The 14,446-nt window shown below is 41.8% G+C and overlaps 1 protein-coding gene across 1 annotated transcript in view; it reads left to right on the forward strand.

Moving 5' to 3' along the window:
- The window catches only part of ddx10 (DEAD (Asp-Glu-Ala-Asp) box polypeptide 10), a 242,134-nt gene that overhangs the window by 138,908 nt on the left and 88,780 nt on the right, over positions 1 to 14,446 (forward strand). The window contains exon 16 of the mRNA XM_078222065.1: positions 9,682 to 9,729. Coding sequence (XP_078078191.1) covers positions 9,682 to 9,729 — 48 coding nt within the window. The remainder of the gene's footprint in view (positions 1 to 9,681; positions 9,730 to 14,446) is intronic.

Raw genomic sequence — 14,446 nt, forward strand, 5'->3', positions numbered from 1 at the left:
ATGAAATAATGCTATGAGATCTTTAGCTTCCACCCTAGAGGCAGAATTCTTATCTGATTGTTCAACACTTCCTCAGCATTACACTGAAGTATTAGCCGAGAATATGTGCTTATATCTGAGTGGGACTTGAACCTAAGTGAGTAGCAGCTAGCTTTATTTTCATTCCTCTTTGACCAAGCCAGCAACAGGAGGTTCCTGAGCTACAGTCAACTTAAGACTCTTGGAAACTGCATCACTTAAAAGATTGGAATTATAATGGACCTGTGCACCATGCAGGCAATCATTTGGATAAATAGCATTAGCTATATATCTCAGTTATGCACATTTCCCACACAATGCTTCACTCCATAGGAGAGTTGCAAGATAAACATACATAGCCAATTGCCAGCTCTTATTTATAGGTTGATGTCAGATATCTTGGAGATTTTGCACCATTTATTTTAAATAATGGCTATTTTAAGACTCTAATTTGAAAGTAGAACTGCTAGATTCTACTTTTAATTTACAGTGATTCTAGATAAAGTTTGGTTTGCTGCTTCATAGCATTTTGTGAAGAGTCTGTAACTAGATATTTCTAACGGCAAGATTAACTGCTTGGAAGTGGCATTGATTTAATAAGGACCATGATTTGCTGTAAATGATGAGCTGAGAGGGGGATGAAATGTTTATAGAAATACTAGAAATAAATATAGGAAAAATAGCAATTCCCTTCAAGCTTGTGGCAATAAGAGCTGGAAACCAGGTAATTTATTATAAGGGGTCTCAGGTGATTAGCCAAACCTGACTAAGGACTTTTTAATGGCATGACACTCTGATTGATAGCAAGACTTGTGCTAAAGATTTCTAATTTTGTTCAATATAAGCCAACATTCCATGTAAAAGTAATTATGTCAGTGTGATCTTCTCTAAGATAATAAGAATCAAAGGGGAAAGTCAGGAAGCAGCCAGTGTAGCCTGTAATAGATAGTACATAATCTACTACATTTCACTTTATAAAAAAAGACATAGTTCAAAATTAGCGAAAGTTGTGTCTTTGTGAGTTATATGTTATCATTAAGTAGGAAATGATTCATATGAATCTGATTGCAAACAAAAATCGGTTCTTCCTTATTTGTTCAACCTTTGGATAAGAACACTCCTTCATCTAAAGGAGAAAATATCTGGGATTTATTTCCTTTGGGGATTTACATCATTTTGAATTCATCTGGTTAGCTGTTCTTTCCCAACCCCATTAATGGCTGCAAATTTCATTTATAATGTGCTTTGACATAGCAAAACTTCCCAAGGTGCTTCACTGGCTTTTAGCCAAGGAATCTTTGAGCATGAACCCCAGGAGGAGATATTGTTACAGGTAACCAAAGCTTAACCAAAGAGCTGAGTTTTAAGGAGCATTTTAAGAGGAAGAAAAAGTTGCAAGGTGGAGTGATTTAGGGAGGGAATTTCAAAGCATTAGGCATGGACATCAGTGGTGGAGAGACAAAGTTCAGGATGCAAGAATTGGTGGAGTACAGAAAGTTTGAAGGTTTGTAGGGCTGGAGGAGGTTACAGAGAGAGGGCAGAGGAGAGGCCATGGACAAACTAGAAAACAAAGATGATAAATTTTAAGTGGAGGTGCTGCCACTTCAAGAGCCAGAGAATCTCCCACAACGGCTTCTCTTCCTGCTAATGCGCTATTATCTTGAGTCGCCCAAGGGTCCATCCTTGATCTAGATTTGATTTGATTTGATTTATTATTGTCACATGTCAGAGCCTATCTGTTGCCATGGTGTTTATTCTGTCAAGTAATAAGATCAAGAAAAATTGAGTCTGTTAGATGCTACAATAAAACAGTAAACAAGGAGAGAACCAGTAAAACCTATCTAAATACTGCATGACTGTTTTGCTTATCTGAGGACTCTATATTACTTTTGTTTTGTTAAGCATAAAAAGCGTATTAACTTGGAATATAAGGATCAAACTGAATGAATTGCAGGTGCAAGTTCAAGTCATTTCTCCTCACCTCAGTCCTAAATGGCTAACCTCTTATTTGTGCGACAGTGACTCTCTTCTAAATTCCCTAGCCAGAGGAAACATATTTTCTCAGTATCGATCCTCTCGAGCCCTTTATGTTTTTTTGGTTTCATAAGATTTTGATTTACTAGGTTAAAGGACAAGGAGCAATCCAGAGTAAAACTAATTGGTTTTGATTTGATTTATTATTGTCGCATGTATTGGGATACAGTGAAAAATATTGTTTCTTGCACGCTATACAGACAAAACCTACCATTCATAGAGTACATAAAGGAGTGGGTGCAGAATGTAGTGTTGCAGTCATGGTGTAGAGAAAGATTAATATATGGTAGGCCCATTCAAAAGTCTGATGGCAACAGGGAAGAAGTTGTTCTCTAGTCGGTTGGTACATTTTCTCAGACTTTATTATCTTTTTCCTGACAGAAGAAGGTGGAAGAGAATATGTCCGGGGTGCGTGGGTCTTTGATTATGTTGGCTGCTTTTCCGAGGCAGCGGGAAGTATAGGCCGAGTCGATGGATGGGAGCCTGGTTTGCGTGATGGACTGGGCTACATTCACAACCCTTTGTAATTTCTTGCAGCCTTGGTCAGAGCAGGAGCCATACCAAACTGTGATACATCTGGAAAGGATACTTTCTATGCTGTAAAAATTGGTGAGAGTCATAGTGGACATGCCAAATTTCCTTAGCCTCCTGAGAAAGTAGAGGCATTGATGGGCTTTCTTAACTATAACATCAGCGTGGAGGGACCAGGACAGATTATTAGTGATTTGAACACCTTGAAACTTGAAGCTCTCAACCATTTCCACTTCATCACTGTTGATGTAGACAGCATCATGATTTGCGTTTCCAGAAGTTGATGACTATCTCCTTCATTTTATTGACATTGAGGGAGAGATTGTTGTCATTCCACCATTTCACCAGACTCTCTATCTCATTCCTGTACTCTGTCTCATCATCGTTTGAAATCTGACCCACTATAATGGTGTCATCAGCAAACTTGAAAATGGAGTTGGAGTGGAACATGGCCACACAGCCATAAGGAGTGTAGTAAGGGGCTGAGGACATAGTCTTGCGGGGCACCAATGTTGAGGATAATTGTGGAGGAGGTATCATTGCCTATCCTTACTGATTGCGGTCTGTGGGTTAGGAAGTCAGGATTCCATCGCAGAGGGAGGAGCCGAGCCCTAGGCCACAGAGTTTGGAAATGAGATGGAGGAAGGATAATTTCAATGAGATGAGAACAGATTTGTCCCTGGTAGATTGGAATCCGAGGATAGTTCATGTACTGTTGAGGAACATTCCTGGGAGGGAGAAAGGTTGGACAAACAAGGCAAAGCTCTGTGAATGGTAAAAGAGATGGAGTGTAAGATGATAGATGTCAAGTTAATAATAAAAATGAGAACCAGGCTGAATATAGAAAGTACAGAGGGGAATTTAAAAAAAATATATGATGGGTCGTAGCCAGGAGAACTAGTTTCTCTGCTTCATGCTCTATGTGGACCCAGATTATTTGGTGATTTTTGCTTCCAATTTCCGCCTTCCAATCTTCTCATGGTCCATCTCTGACGGGCCTCTTCCCTTCCTTGACCTCTGTTTCCACTTCTGGTGATAGAATCATCATAGAAACCCTATAGTGCAGAAAGAGGCCATTTGGCCCATCGAGTCTGCACCGACCACAGTCCCACCCAGGCCCTACCCCCATATCCCCACATATTTACCTGCTAATCCCTCTAACCTACGCATCTTAGGACTCTAAGGGGCAATTTTTTAGCATGGCCAATCAACCTAACCCGCACATCTTTGGACTGTGGGAGGAAACTGGAGCACCCGGAGGAAACCCACGCAGACACAGGAAGAATGTGCAAACTCCACACAGACAGTGACCCAAGCCGGGAATCGAACCCAGGTCCCTGGAGCTGTGAAGCAGCAGTGCTAACCACTGTGCTAACGTGCCACCCAGTCTGACAACAATATTCATTACAAGCCCACTGACTCCCAAAGCTATCTCAACTGCAGCTCTTCACGCCCTGCTTCCTCTAAGGACTCCATCCTAATCGCCCAGTTTCTCTGCCTCCGTCACATCTGTTCTGGTGATGCCATCTTTGAAAATGGTGCTTCTGACATGTCTGCTTTTTCCCTCTGTGGTCGACAGGGCATTCAACTGTATCTGACTCGTTTCTTGCACCTCTGCCCCTCACTCCTCCCTCCCAGAACCATGACATGGTCCCCCTTGTCCTCACCTTTCACCCCTCCAGCCTCCTCATTCAAAGGGTCATTCTCTACCATTTCCACCAACTCCAACATGAAGTCACCACAAAACAAATCTTCCCTTCAACACCTCTGAAAGCATTCGACAGGGACCACTGGTCCACTTCTCCAACATTTCCAACTCCTCATCCATTTCCGTTTCCCTGCGATTGCAGAAGATTTAACACCTGTCCCTTTACCTCCTCACTGTTCAAGGCTACAAACACTCCTTTCAGGTGAAGCAATGTTTCACTTGTACCTCCTTCAATTTGATCTGCTGTATTTGCTGCTCACAATGCGGGCTCCTTGACACTGGGGAGACCAAATGCACACTAGGTGACTGTTTTGTAGAACATCTTCACTCAATGCTCAAGCAGGACTCCAACCTTCCTGTTCTGTGCCATCTCAATTCTGCTTTCTAGCCCACATATCCGTCCTTGGCCTGCTGCAATGTTCCAGTGAAGCCCAATGCAAACTGCAGGAGAAGCACCTCATCTTCTGATTAGGCATGTTATAGTCCTCAGGACTCTTAATATTGAGTTCAACAACTTTAAACTGTGATCTTTCTCCTCCATCTTGACATCCCAAAGCAGCCCCTTGCCCCATTCAACCATCTGTCATTTGTTCTTAACTTTTGCTTTCACTGAATGTTGACCTTCTCCTATTAACTTATTCTGCTATCTTATTATTATACCACTATCAGCACGTTCCATAGTCCTTCACACTGCCATTAACACTATCTGTCCTGTGCCCTACATATTGTTTATGCTATCTCTCCTATCTCCCACGTATCCCTGACCTTCTATTTTGTCCCACTTGCTCCTCCCATCTTACACATCAAGTAATCCGGCATATTTCTCCATCTCTTTAATTCTGTAGAGGAGTCATATGTTAGCTCTGTTTCTCTCTTCACAGATGCAGCCAGACCTGCTGAGTTTGTTCCAGCATTTTCTGTTTTTATTTTAGATTTCCTGCATCCATAGTATTTTGTTTTTATTTTACAGATTTAAGATAGAAGGCAAAAGCACTAAAAGTAACATGAGGAGCAAGTTGTTTTATGCAGTGAGTGGGTGGGATTTCTAATTCATTGCCTGGAGCCAGATTCATTTATGGCTTGCGAAAGAGAATGGGAGCATTATCCAAATGAAAAGAAATTGCTGAGTTACAGAGGAGAAGTAGGTGACTGGAACTAGTAAAATTGCTCTTGCAGAGAGCCATCACATGAATGGCCTCGTTCTGTACTGTAACCATTCTGTGATTCTGTAACTTATAGGTTTCAATTAGATCACCTTTCATTCTCCTCTACTTCAGGAAGTGCAAGTCTGCTCTACTCAAGTGGATAACTTCACACTTTACCACATTGTATTCCATCTGCCATATTCTTGCCCACTTACTCGATCTGTCAAAGAACAAAGAACAAAGAACAATACAGCACAGGAACAGGCCCTTCGGCCCTCCAAGCCCGCGCCGCTCCCCGGTCCAGGATTGAATCCTGAATCCAGGATCCCCGCCCAATTTTCCAGCCTATCTACATACCAATATCCTATCCACCGAGCTGTCCCTCACAGCTACGATGCTTTGTTCATTACAACCTATTAACTCACCCCCACCCCCCTATTCCAGACCATGTGATCCCCAGGGAGAGGCGAAAACCCAGAGTGAAAAACCCCAGGGCCAATATGGGGATTCTGTCAATTCTGTCTATAACACTTTGCAGCCTCTGAGAGCATTGCTGGTGCCTTAACCATGCCTTTCCAAAGCTCTCCGGATTCAGGAACCATTCCTTTAGTTGAAGAATTGTGCATGTCACTCTGCTATTTAAGAAGGTGAGAGAAGGAAACCAGAGAATTGTAGACCACTTTGCCTGATGTGTATTGTTGGGAAGTTTTAATTAAGGATGGAGTTGTTGAACACCGTGAATGTTTTCAGCTGCTCAGAGGTAGCCAGCATGGATTTGGGAAGAACAGGTCATATCTGATGAAATGGGCAGGTAAGTGGCAGATGGAATTTAACCCTGAAAAGTGTGAGGTGATACACTTTAGATAGGGTAATTTGACAAGGAAGTATTCAGTGAATGATAGGACGCTAAGAAGTTCTGTGGAAGAAAGGGACCGTGGCGTGTTTGTCCACAGATCTCTGAAGGTGGAAGGGCATGTTAGTAGGGTTGTCAAGAAGGCATATGGGACACTTACCATTATCAATCGAGGTATAGATTACAAAAGCAGAGAGGTCATGATGGAGTTGTATAGAACTTTGATGAGGCTGCAGCTAGAGTACTGTGTGCAGTTCTGGTCACCACATTATTGGAGGATGTGGTTGCACTGGCGGAGGTGCAGAGGAGATTCACCAGGATGCTCCTTAGGATGGAACATTTAAGTTATGAAGAGAGGTTGGATAGGTTTGGGTTATTTTTGTTGGACCAGGGAAAACTGGGTGGGCGACCTGATTGAGGTGTACAAGATTATGAGGGACATGGACAGGGTGGATAAGGAGCAGTTATTCTCCTTAGTTAAAGGTTCAGTCATGTTGAAAATTCAGCCACGAGGAGATGTAGGTTTAAGATGAGGGGCAGGAGGTTTAGGGGGGATGTAAGGAAAAACTTCTTTACCCAGAGGGTGCTGATTGTCTGGAATGCGCTGCCTGGGAGGGTGGTAGAGGTGGGTTGCCTCACATCCTTTAAAAAGTATCTGGATGAGCTCTTGGCACGTCATAACATTCAGGGCTATGGGCCAAGTGCTGGCAGAAGGGAATAGGTGGGAGTTCAGGTGTTTCTAATACATCGGTGCAGACCCAATGGGCTGAAGGACATCTTTTGCACTGTATGATTCTATGATTCTAAACCAAATTGAATGTTTTGAAGAAATGACTGAAGTAGCAGGCAGGGGCTGTCAATAAATGTTTACGTGGACTTCCAGAATCTATTTCTCAAAGTACATCGTAAGAGACTGTTGGTGAAAGTTTAAGCTCATGAAATTGATGGAAAATCATTGGCTAGGTTCAGAAATTGGCTGAGCAGCAGGGGACAGGGAATAGGGATTATGAGGAGCTACACTGATTGGCAGGATATGACTAGTAGGGCCCGATTTTACCAAACCTTCGCGCCAAAAGTTGGGCGTCGGGCCTATACCATGATCTGCACCCGATTCCGAGCAGATCGCGGCTTTACTGACACCCAATTGACCCGCACCCGAATCGGGCGGCCCGACGATTTAAATGCATTAGCATGCATTTAAATCGACTTAATGAACCGCGCGCCCAACCCTACCGCCAAATCCCACTTTACCGTCTTCTGGCCCGTTCCGGATCCGCGCTTTTAGGGACTTGCAGAATAAAGTCCGAAGCGGATTTCTATTCTGCAGGGGAACCTCCGAAGCCCTCTCTGCCCTTGTGAGGTCACCATCCTCCTCGACCATCCTTCGCGGACGCCCCCCACTAACCACCCCGGCAGACCCCCCTGGGAGGCAGGCCCCCCTCGGCAGAGCACACCCCCAACCTACCTCGATCGCTGGTCTCCCTCCACCATCCTTCCGTTAGCAAGATAAGCTGTATGTTCCTCAGCTAGATCCACTTTGATTAACGCAAAGATGGTCCATCTGACTTGTGGGTCCATCTGGCTCACCAAGTCAGTTACAATACTGCGTTCAGCATCTACTGAACCATCTTGGATACAAAGGATAATGAATGGTACTGGTCGATCTTCCTGGTGCTATCAGTACTGTAACATCAGGAATGGCTGCCGACACCAAGGATATAATTTTTAGCATAAGCAAGGCTTACATACAGAACCCTAATGCCATTATCCTTTGTATCCAAGATGGTTCAGTAGATGCTGAACGCAGTATTGTAACTGACTTGGTGAGCCCTCTCTCTTTTTTTCTTTCGCGCTCGGGCGCGCTGCTTCGGATTTTTTTTCGAACTGTGCATGCACAGTTCAGAGCTCCGCTCGGTCCGGCAGCGCTAAGCCCCACCCACAGCGCGAATCGGACCGGAGCTGGCAAAAAGCGTATGGGCGCGCTTGAAAGAGGATTCCGGGCTCGGATCTATTTGATGCCCAGATTCGGCACTTAGACTCAAAATGGTAAAATCAGGCCCGTAGAGTCAAACAGTGATCTGTCCACTGTAATTACTAACAATTGAGATGACAGGATAGAGAGCCACATATTCAAATTTGCCAAAGACACAATAGGCAACCTTGTATGTAGTGTAGATGGAGGCATAACATGAGAGAGATATTAAGGGATAAAATGGGTAATTGTTTTTCAAATGCTCTTAATTCAAATATGTTTAATATAGGTAAATGTGAGGTCATCCAATCTGGGCTTAACCAAGATAGATTAGAGTACTTTTTAAATGATGAAAAGCTAGAAGTAGTGGCAGTCCAAAGAGACTTCAAGGTACTTGTCTATAGATCATTAAAATGTCATGTACATTACAAAAGAAATGAAAAATAATAATGGAATATTGGCATTTGTATCTGGAGGAACAAAATACAAGGATTAGAAATCAAGCTGCAAATGTGCAAAGCCCTGATTGGATCATCTGTGGAGTTTTGTGTTTATTTCTGGCCATCAAACATGAGGAAAGATTTATTGGCCTTGGAAGAAGTGCAGAATAGATTTACTAGCATAATAGCTAAACTCCAAGGGTCAAATTAGATCAAACGTGGATTGTATTCCCTGGAATTTAGACATTTCAGCCTTCATTTTCTCAAAACATTTCTAGATATTAAGAGGAACTGACAGGGTAGATAGAGAAACAACTTCCACTACTTGGGGAATCTTGGGTTTAGGGGAAACAACCTAAAAATTGGAGCCATAAACGGAAATGGGGTAAAAATAAGTAAAGGGAGTTAAGTTGTATAGTCTCATTGGCTGTGGAACACACTTGAGGGCTAATGGCCTACTCCTGTTCCTAAGTTCTTAAAAACTTGAAATTATTTGCAAAAAAAATCTTTAAATTAATCCTTTTCCTCATGGAAATGTATCCACTGAATTTGACCCCAGAAACCTTTCCTCTTTCATAAGCATAGGACATTGTCTCCTTCCTGAATATGTGTTTGCAAACTATGGAATTGACTTCACTTTTATGAACTGTGCCTCATCCCAGTAGGAACTGGCCAGAACTACCAAGAATAATTTGAGTTAGGAACTTGCGGCCATCGGACAAAAGAGACTTTATTCTATTAGCTTGGGCAGATTTACCACAGCTCTTAATACTTGGAACCACTCAAACCTCATGGGAAACTTTTTAAAATCACAAAAAGCAAAAAAATAATTATGAAGTGACGGTTGTTACCTTGGGCATTAAAGAAACAGAAATTACTCCTTGCTGGAAAAATAAATTTAACGTGAAGGATTGGTTCACTATGCATTTTGTGGCTGTTGCTGTTCAACAAATTGAATTCATTTCTTCTTTTGTTTTAAGATAAAAAAGCTCAAGGAGAAAGCAAGGAAGGCAGCCGGAAGGAAAGATGTAAGTATTTTGCTTTTGTATATTATCAGCTTTCCTGTAAGTTGAAAGTATATAATTCAAATGTAGCATACTGCTGCAACACTAAAGTGTCCGAGATACAAGTCTACTAATAATTTGGCACCGATGGTTCGCCTCTACAGATTCGACATTCAAACTAGAACCGATGTGACACTGAATTGTCAACACTGACTCATTAGTCGGTTCTAAATGTGTGCAACGGGACAATTTAACAATAAATGCAGCTTTAATATTATTTCTATTTTGTAGTGAATGTCTCCAACAAAATTCATACTTTTGACCTTCAGGAGTTAAAACAATGAACTATAGACTTTCAGGAGTAACTTCACTCATAAAAGCTTCAATCATATTAGAGTTTCGACTGCCTTAATCAACTTTATGATGAGTGCATTAATATGGTGATCACTGCTTAGAAGTAATTTACTAGCATTTAGCTTTTTCTGAGTAATGACAGATCTTTTGCTCATTGAATATAAATCCTGTTTTTGTTTTTTGCTTTTTAATTTTCAGCCTGTCGTGTTCTTGAAATGACGCTTAGTGCAGTGTCCTGTTGAAACAAGAACTCTAATTAAAAATAGGTTACTATTAGTGCTAGAAATGTAAATGCACCACAAGGCAACAGCAGAATAAGGTACTTTTCTGTCGGTGTCGACAGTAACGTTTACCCACTTTTACTGCACATCTGATGAGATGCTTGTATGCAAACACTTTCAGAGTTGAGGACAAGATACCATCAAGTACTCTTTCCCTTCTCCTCCCTGTAACTTGCATTAGAGTATTCTGACTTTTAGATTAGCCATTTCTGAGTCATTAGTGGGCTGGGTGGGAGGGGATGTGTCCATGGGTATGTTATACTGGCAATGTATGTCCAAATCAGCACGATTTCTGTCCCTGAAGGGAATTTGGAGGTGTGTGTTATAGTGCATCCATCTGAATGTGTTAATGGTAGTTGGTTTAAAAAAACATTCAAGTTGGTTACGTCTTCATGTTAGTTCCTTTAGCACATGATGCCAGCCCAGCAGTACCTTTCAGGACATGGCCAGTTTAGTCATGTTACAAAGCCACTGTGGTGGTGGACATTGAAGCATTTGCCTCCCCTCTCCTGCCAACCAGCCCTATGCCATGAGAATCTCCTCCAATTGATGTTATAGATGGAGAGTCCTGTTTCATCAGTTGGTACGTACTAATCAGCCAGAGTTATTCTTAGCCTGGTTTGACCTGAATTCACAGCCTACATCACTTTGGATGCAGTGTCCTAATGTCCAAAAAAATCTGTCCTGCTGATAGGGCAGAACACACACACAGGAAGTACTTGATACATGTTTGAATTGTAGTCTACATTACAAATGCAGACGGGTCAACAATAATAGAAGACATCTGTTTGAAAATCCCTGCTTTAATACTATCCAACTGGTGTGGCACGGTGGCACAGTGGTTAGCGCTGCTGCCTCACAGCTCCAGGGATCTGGGTTTGATTCCTGGCTTGGGTCACTGTCAGTGTGGAGTTTGCACATTCTTCCTGTGTCTGCGAGGATTTCCTCCAGGTGCTCCAGTTTACTCCCACAGTCCAAAGATGTGCAGGTTAGGTTGATTGGCCATGCTAAATTGCCCCTTTATGCCCCGGGATGTGTAGATTAGAGGGATTAGCGGGGAAAATATGTGGGGTTATGGGGATAGGGCCTGGGTGGGATTGTTGTTGGTGCAGTCTGGATGGGCTGAATGGCCTCCTTCTGCACTATAGAGTTTCTACGATAATTATTTGAATTTGTATGTGTACTGGTTTGTAGACCAATATTGAAATGGGCGTCTATGTTAGCTCAGATGTTTTGCAGCATGTGGTAAATTAGTTATCCTCCACAGGACAGCATTTCAGACAGCTTGCAAGTGAATAATTCAATTTTGTCTTAAAATATCTCTTTTTAAAAAATTCGGGAGTATCGTTATTTCATTGTGTTTTCATAATCCCAGTGAAGATCAGAATCTCTTGAGTAAGCTTATGATATTTGCAGTCAATTTTGTTCACGGCTTGCTCTGCTAGCTGTGTGAGTTAAGAACAAATGCTGTATCAAAATGAAGTCACGGGTTCTTTTTAAGCAGTGTAAGTACGTTTTCATGTACACCATCATCAAGGTGAGTAAAATTAAGTGTAGACACTGCTGTGTCTTAATGAAAAAAAATGAAGTGTCACAGTAGCATATGAAATAAGTATTGAATTAATTAATTCTTATTTTTTGCACTGAAATGAACCGTGCAATTGTAAGGTCGAAGAGAAGATATTTAACAAAACACAGCAAGAATGAGAGATAACACTATTTACATTTGCAGAATGAGAATTGAGCTTTGCTTGAATACAGCAATGGGGTGAACGTGATTGTTTGGCTTAAGGAAAGATTAAGGGTGCAAAAACGTAAAACCATGCAGGCGTCCAAGAATGATTTTGAACACGTCAGGCAGCGTCTATCGAGAGAAGTGATGAGGTAATGTTTAGGGTAGGGACTTTTCTAAACTGTAAAATGCACATATTTAGGATGCATGAAATAAATTCAGTCTTCCAATTATGTCTTCTATAACTGTCATTACCCAAGAGTAAGGTTTTACAGGGTCTAAGTATGGGATGCCAGCCTCTTGCAAGTAAATTTTAGTATCCAATGCTGTTGGTCCCTTTGGAAGACATTTTGCTTAAAATTTTTTTAAAAATTATCAACCATATATTGGTGCTGATTCTTGTCTGCTAAGACCACACAGAATTCTTCCTCTCTTTCTGTGTTAGGCAGGCATGGGTGCCTGTCCATCCGAATTGGGCACCAGATCATTCTCCCCTTAGCTTGTTCTCATTGTGCTTTCTCTTTCACTTCCCTTCATGATCCATTCTGCTCTGGTGGGGGTGATGGGTGAGGCTGGGGAGGTGTGCATGGTTAAGGAAGATCTTCTAGAAGACGACGGAGCAGAGATAATCAACAGCTTTAATCTTCCCAATACTAGCAGCACATCAGAGACTGTTGGTGGACAGTCTGACAGCAACAATAATGGAGGAGAGCAAGGGAGCAGTTGACAAAAAAGAATCAAGTGCACATGTTTTAATTTGTTCATGAGATGTGGGCATACTGCTGGGCCAGCATTTATTGCCCTTCTTTAAGGGCATTTAAGAGTCAATCACATTACTGTGGATCTGGAGTCACATGTAGGCTTGACCGAGTGAGAATGGCAGATTTCCTTCCTTAAAGGACATTAGTGACCAGGTGGGTTTTTAAATGACAATCGACAATGGTTTCATGGTCATTATTAGACTCTTAATTCCAGTGGTGGGATTCAAACCCGGGACCCCAGACCATTACCCTGGGTCTGTGGATTACTAGTCCAGTGACAATACCACTATGCCACTGCCTCCCTTATATGCATATACAAACATCATATTTGTAGAAGCTGATCCCATGTCTGACATTGCCAGTTTTGATCGGGAAGATTAGTGGGCTGAGGATAAATCCTTTGGTAATTCCCAAATAATGAGCGACTGGAGGAGATGAAAAGCACGTCTGCACAGATGAAAAATTCTGTCTGCCTAAACATTTTCTGTCATCAGCAGATCTATTCATTTTACAACTGAAATAGCTTTTCAATTATTCTGTTATCAATATCAGTTTTGATTGTTTATTGGGTACATAAATACTGTAAATTCAAATAAGAACCTCACAGGAATATACAATAAATTATCGAGGCTTTAAAAGTATACATGCTCCTGGTTTATGAGGACCTGATGAAAACCTTTTCTCTCAAAAGCTTTAGGTGGTACTATCTAAATAACTTTGAACATTTTCTCAATCTTGAAAGATCTGGCATGACAATGATTCAATTTTTATTCATCCTCAGATTGTTCATGTTTCTGTATTTTTCTCCATTCTATTCCAAGAGTGCATAGTCTTTCTGAAAAGAATATATGGTAGAAAATGTGGATTTTGAAAAATTCAAAGCAGTATTGTACAGTTGACTTACTGTTCTAGAATTATGCAAGTGGATCTCTTGTAATGTTGCACATGGCTAAATTGGAAAGAACAGTCAGTTGTATTTTCCTGTCAGTTTTGCAAGGACCCGAGTAGTTCCAACCGCATATCCTGCTCCATCATTTGAGCGTCTCCCATCAACTAATTCCCATTGCAACTCAACTCGTGGCTATCTCATTCGCCGCTACCTCTCCCATTCAAATTGTTACCCCCATCTCACTTGCATCATTACTCCTATCTGCTCCTCTTCCAAGCCCCCCCCCCCCCAATGTTGGATCTTACACCCTCGCGTCCCATTCACTTACCTTATTTTAGAAACTTACCTTCTTCCCCACAATCGGACATTTACACTCACCTGCTTTATGGCAGTTAGGTCCTCCTGCGCTCCACTTCTGCGCTGCTTGAGCTGGAGATATGCTTCTCACCTGGCCTCTGTCAGGAAGGTCAGACAGTAAAGGTCCTTTAGAATTTAAGTGTAGGTGATTGCCACTCCAATTATGTTTACACCTATGATTTCTTGCAACTCAACAGGAAAATTCAGTTTCCCTGAATTTCCCTGACCTGGTTCCTGATGCCCACAAAAGTTTATACACAGCTTGGATGATCTGCTTAACTCTCAGTTTCAAACTCCACATCAGCACTGAGAGTGCTTACTTCTGACTGTGAAACATCACCTGCCTCCAGTTCTTACCTTACCATCA

Source organism: Mustelus asterias, chromosome 10 (assembly GCF_964213995.1).
Source record: "Mustelus asterias chromosome 10, sMusAst1.hap1.1, whole genome shotgun sequence".
Lineage (NCBI taxonomy): Eukaryota > Metazoa > Chordata > Chondrichthyes > Carcharhiniformes > Triakidae > Mustelus > Mustelus asterias.